Genomic DNA, 6149 nt, shown 5'->3' on the forward strand with positions numbered 1-6149 from the left:
AGGCACTGATCTATTATGATAGTGGCTAATAATTTGGTCAGATAATTTTTTAAAATATCAGTTAAATAGTGAAATGTTATAAAGGGAAAAAATATCTACTTTACACATTTACCTCTAATTAAAATACAGAAATAAACATCCACCCTCAAATTTTTTTACATAGATTCCAGATTTTTTTTTTTTTTTTAATATGGATGTATGTTTTGGATTTTTGTGTGGAAATCATTGTTCATGGTTTCCAAGTTCAACTTCTTTACAGTGGCAGGAGACCTTAAAAGACATGTGGGAAGAAATTGAGAGGATACTTTTTATTGATTTAATTTTTGCCCTGCCCCCCCCCCCCCCAATCTCTAAATCTGTTTTACTTACACTTAATTTGATGGGTTTTTTTTTAGTCAGTTCTTTTTTTTTTTTTTTTTTTACCATTTTCATTTTTATTTAAAAAGATTTTTTTTAGTCACACCTTTTCATGGACTCTTTCTAAAGAATTCATTATGGTTTTCGCACAAATGAGGCTTTTGCACTCATATTTTGTTTACATAACCGTAATTAAGTTTTATATAAGTCAATAAGTACAACTGGCATAGGCATATTTGTGTATAAACACAATGGAGTCTTGATAAGCACACAAATGAGCTGGAGAAAGTTTGCAGGCAAACAGAGGCACTTTATGCCAAGAGTTCAAAGGGCCATGAAAATCAATCAGCATGTTTTGCAGAGGAAATGAAAAAGGTTAATCGAGACATCAGGTTAAGTGGTGGTCAGTTTAGAGAGCTCCCACTGTCATTTACGGTTCACTTACATTGAAAATGTTTGTTGAATAAATGCTGAATTTTGACTTTTTTATTTTGTGGACTGTACCTAGTAACCTACTTTTTTGCTGGTCTGGTTGTAAAATCTTTTACCAAATTTGGTTTAAAATTTCTCTATTTTAGCTTATAATCACATGCATGAACCACTAATGATATTACTTTTAACTGCTAAGTAGGTATTGATGCTTTTTAAAAACTTACCTGGCATCCTTCTGCTGAAAAGTCAATTGGTTGTCTAATCTCAAAGTTAGTAGCTGCTTCTGGTGAAGGGCATCATTAAGTTTCTCTTCCAATTCTTCAATCTTAATAAAGAAGAAAAGATAAATGATCTGGTCAACTTTCAAATTTATTATTAAAAAGCACTTTAAAAAACAGGCTTTTAAATGGATAGAGGTGAGTTTTTTTGGGTAATAGTTGTGTCCACAAACTACCGAATTCTTATACAAACGGTTTTTAAACTGTGGTTCGAAACAGCTGCCATTAATGTTCTTTGTTTTTTTAATCCTCACCCAAGGATATTTTTTCCATTGCTTCTCAGAGTGGAGGGGCCAGACCCTTCACTTGTACTTTAAATCCGTATATCTGACTACAACACATCTTCAATTGACTACTCTAAACGGCCAAAGTGAAACTAGTCATCAACCTTACCTAATCTCATATTCCTTGCATTTCCTTAGTCTCCAAAGCAAAAAAATATGAGCCAGCTTGATATGGCAGGTTCTCTCTCACTGGTTATTCTGATCAAACTCAATTATTTTTGTTTGTTTACTTCATAAGTAGCTGCTTAAGCTACAGTTTCCACATCTTTGTTAAAAGGCAACCATCATTTTCCAAGTCTCTGATTTAACAGCTGAATTTAATCCCTGAAACACTAGACAGCAGGTTCAGTCTTTTTCCACAGCAAAATACCCATAATACTCATGATGCTTGACCATTCAGGACTACTTGAATGCTTTCAGTGACAAGAAGTTCAGTAACTTAAAGTCATATCATTTAATGTGAAGAGCAAGAACAGGTTCATATTCAGCAGAAATCTACCTTTTCTGTTACTTTCCTGGAGCTAAAGTCTAGTGAGGGAAATTTAATTTTTGTGATGCTAGGATGCGAGATTTTCATCTTTGTATCCCCACATCTCAATGCATTGGTAAACTTTGGAGAATAAATAAATGTCTAAAAATTATTCTTTCATTGATCCCATACTCGCACTTTCTTACATTTTACATTTCTGAAAGTGGAATGCACCTTATAATCTATAACACATAACAGTTTAACTTGGCAGTTTTTAATCTTAGCGATAATCAAGGTGCCTTGGATTAAATGAATTAAGGAAGACTAATTCTTCTACCGTTTCGTATTTCTTCATATATGTGATAGCACACATCTCACCTCCAAGGGTTATCAGACTAAGCAGAATAACCCTAGTAGTCATATGACAAAGGAAAACAATGAGAATATAGAGTAGGGCAGCTATTCTAGAGAGCAATTTGGCAGTATACTTAGTTAAATTAAATATACATATACCATATGAGCCAGAAATTTTACTCCTGAGTATACATGTCAAAAAAATGTGTTACAGAGGACAATGCTACATGTGGTGGCAAGGAGGTAGAGGATATCACTGTGGAAATGGATAGATGTGTGGTGCGCACAGAATTATGTGGAAGTTGGAATAGATGACTAGATATACACAAAGTAATACGAATGTTTTAAAAACAGCACTGAGTAGAAAACAACTTTAAAAGAGATAAAATCTAAAACAAAACATGCAATTTATATTTATGTAAAGGAAAAATAAGATACCCATTTCAAAAATAAATGTTTAAAAAGGTAAAAATTAAAATAGCTGCACAGAGAGGAGGAATGGAAATGAGCTATGGGAATAAAAGTGATCTTGCAACGATCAATACAAAGAAGTCCCTGTGTTATAAACTCAGGACTATGACTAATTCAGTCTTCTACATTTGCAGTCCAAGTAGAAAACCACACTAAAAAAACTATTAAGCACCGTGGGTACAAAAAATATATATATAGTGCTGAATAAGTGTGGCCATTATTTTATTATACGCCAGGCATCTAAGAGCTTACGTGTATTGATTAATCCTCCCAACAATTCAATGAAGTAAATATTACTGTTATTCTTACTTCCCAGGAAATCAGGGAATAAAAAAAATTAAGGAATTTTCTCAAGGTAATGAGTAGGGCTGAAATTCAAACCCAAACTGCATGTATCTAGAACTGTAGCTCTGATCTAGTACACTACAGAGCCTCTCATTTCCATAAGGTAAAGATTATACTTAAAAAGGAAAGAAGCCATTTATAACCCGCGCAATGCAAGTTGAAAACAAATAATAAAGTGGCCAAGAAACCCTGTAAGTCTGAATATGGCACTTAATAAAATATTTTTTGACTGAGTGAGTGGATTAATGAATGGGAGGCTTATCTCAGTCTTCTTCAATGAGTTGCATTAAAGGAGATCTGGAGGGTGAAGATATATGTGCCAGTAGCATTGCAGAAGTTCATTTGAGGAGTGAAAGCATTATGAATAAAGGACTAGAAATAGGAAACCACTGGATACACTGATAAAATACCAAGTGACCTAGTGTTTGATAGGTGACTGTATAAAGAATCTAAGTATTAGGAGATTCACTTGGGTAGATTATGGGCTTTTCTTAGACTTTTTGATATGAATCCTACCTAGCTCCATCACTTCCATTTGAATGGCCTCAGTATGCTATTAACCACTTGTCGCTCTGTCTCAAGAGCAAAATGGGGTTCATTCCTTCACTTAAGAAATAATTGAGCACTTAATTGAACAGGAACTGTTCTAAGTACTAGAGATACAACAGTGAACAAAAAGAAGTCCCTGGTCCTCATAAACATCACAGTCTATTAAGAGAGACAAATACCAAAGAAACAATCAGGTAATCCTAAAACATATACATAAGGCACAGAAAATAAAGAGGGATGTGCGAAAAAAATGAGGATATTACTTTTGCTGATAACAGCAACAACTACTAATATTTACTGTGTGCTTAATAAATACCGGGCACTAGTCTAACTTATTCTATTGATTCATTTAAGATGACTGCTTATGTACAACACCCTCCCCCACCCCGAAGCACCTATATCTATCTCAAAGAGTTATGAGGATTAAATGAGATAACACATAAAACGTGACTGGCACAGGATAGGCACTCAATAAATGTTAGTTATTAATATGAAAATAAAATTGCCTAAACTATTTATTTACTTCATCAAGACTTGGGATTTAGGACACTTTTTATTTTCCCAGTGGTATAGGCAAAATACTGAAGTACTTAAGTATATAGGCAAGGGCTAAAATTGTAGACTGACTCAGCAAGAGAGAAGATATAACTGAAACAATAAAATGGGTGGGGAAGATAGGAAGAGATGGGATGAAGGGCAAAGGTGGAGGGTTTGCTACTGGAAAGATTTTCTCAGGACAGGAGTAGTAGAGTCAAGAAGTGTCTCCTGTCTTTTTGAAATCACTATAAATTTCTTATAGCTAGTGACAACTTTATCAGGTCTCACATAAAATACTCTGTAATTATAAATAACCACACAAAGCAGAGAGACAAGGACTAGGATATCCCTTTTTATTTGGCAAACACCACTTGTTAAAGACTATGGTAACTGAATTTATATTTGGCACTATGACACAGTAACTATGAAACTGAAAGACAAATACAGTAACTATCAAATAGAAAGATACCAAAGAAACCAAATCTCCAAGGCAGAGAACTATATAGATTCAATAATAATTATGATCTTCATACTTCCCTGCAAAACTAGTAACATCAGGGTTCTCAAGGCAGAAAGTTTGACTAGAAAAAACACATAACATACCTAGATTTAAAAAACTGAGCCTACAGAAGCAAGTCATCCCTGCCCACTTTTAAATCACCCCTTCTTTCAGTACTTTTTGATACACAGAAATATTATTCACATACTCCTTCTAGAATCAGTTTTTTAAAGTTACGCAAGAAAATATAATTACGTTTTTGAAACGATAAGTGTATCATTGCAAATTCAGAATGTGTATATATATATATAATTTTTATTTGTCCATAGCTTGAAGACAATAAATCATTTAGATAACAAAATTTACACCTGATCTTACCTTTGTAAGATAATCTACTTTCAAATTGTCGATCATCATATTTTTCTGGGATAGCTCTATTTTCAGTAACTGAATATTATGAAGTAGTTCTTTCCGTTCAATTAGCTGCCGGGTGATTTTGATTTTACCATCTCGCTCTTCTGATGAGGAAATGTCATCTGTAGGAACTGTTGTTTCTAAACTAATATCTTCAGATTCCAGAGAGCTAGAGACATTCACTATTTTTGATGCCTTAGCAATTTTTCGAGACATTATTATGGGACAGTTTTCTTTTCCAATTCTATTTCAGTTTCCTGTAGGTCAAAAAATATTAATTTTAAATGTATTCAAACATTCTCTGTGGAAAGCATAAACGTATATTAAAGAGATACTAAGGACTCCCTAAGGCAATCTGAGGACCCCAAATCTAGAACAGATTAGTAAATTACTGCTCAGATCAAACATATTAAATCAAACTTACTAAATCCTATTATGAACTCAGGCACCTGGATGAGTAAGAAAGAAACCCAGTTCCTGGGGGTAGGTTTATTTGGAGGAAACAAAGAAACGTATGAGATGAAGGATAAAGCTCTAATGCTACTAATAAAGGCAGCACATGTTCAATATTAGAGAAATCACTTCTGACTTGGTCAGGGGAAGGTTATCCATAGAACTTGGAATCTTGGAGGATTTGGGGAGGAGTAGTAAAAAGGGAAAAGCATGCAGGTGTTAAGGTTGGTATAGAGGTGGGAAAAGTATAAAGCGAGAGGAGGATAGTGGTTGTCAGGCTGGGGCCAAGTCTCTGTGAATCCCACCAAACACAGCCACACATACAACCCTAACAACCAAGGCTGCGGAGAGGCTTGAATGGCAAATGTGTTCGTAATTTATTCTGCAGGCAATGAGGCACCAATGAAGATTTTTAAAAGGGGAAGCAGAGACAAAAACATTTTTTATAGGCTTGCAGATAGAAGAACGAAAGCAAGAGAATAGAAGACAAAAACTCAAGAATTCTAAATCCAACTTCTTACCCTTTCAAAAGAATTTTAGCAACTCCTCTGTTTTAATACTACACGATATAATGAATTCTTTACGGTATTGCTCATATCGGTTTTTCTAAACGGAACGATGTGTGTGGAGGGAAAACAGCAGGAACTTTAGCTGGATCGGTTTCCCTCCTTTTTAAAGGGCAAAGGGTAAGAATCGGTGAAATCAAG

The 6149-nt window shown here is 34.4% G+C and overlaps 1 protein-coding gene across 2 annotated transcripts in view; it reads right to left on the reverse strand.

Annotated features, from left to right (window-relative positions):
* PIBF1 (progesterone immunomodulatory binding factor 1) overlaps positions 1-5276 on the reverse strand; it is a 159799-nt gene extending 154523 nt beyond the window's left edge. For both annotated transcript variants that reach the window (XM_016216463.2, XM_087814302.1), the window contains exons 1-2: positions 4954-5276; positions 1014-1114 (exon numbers count right to left, since the gene is read on the reverse strand). In XM_016216463.2, coding sequence (XP_016071949.1) covers positions 1014-1114; positions 4954-5205 — 353 coding nt within the window. In that variant the 5' untranslated portion in view covers positions 5206-5276. The remainder of the gene's footprint in view (positions 1-1013; positions 1115-4953) is intronic.
* Between the last annotated feature and the right edge of the window lie 873 nt (positions 5277-6149).

This window comes from Miniopterus natalensis, chromosome 2, assembly GCF_054644295.1.
Source record: "Miniopterus natalensis isolate mMinNat1 chromosome 2, mMinNat1.hap1, whole genome shotgun sequence".
Classification (NCBI taxonomy): domain Eukaryota; kingdom Metazoa; phylum Chordata; class Mammalia; order Chiroptera; family Miniopteridae; genus Miniopterus; species Miniopterus natalensis.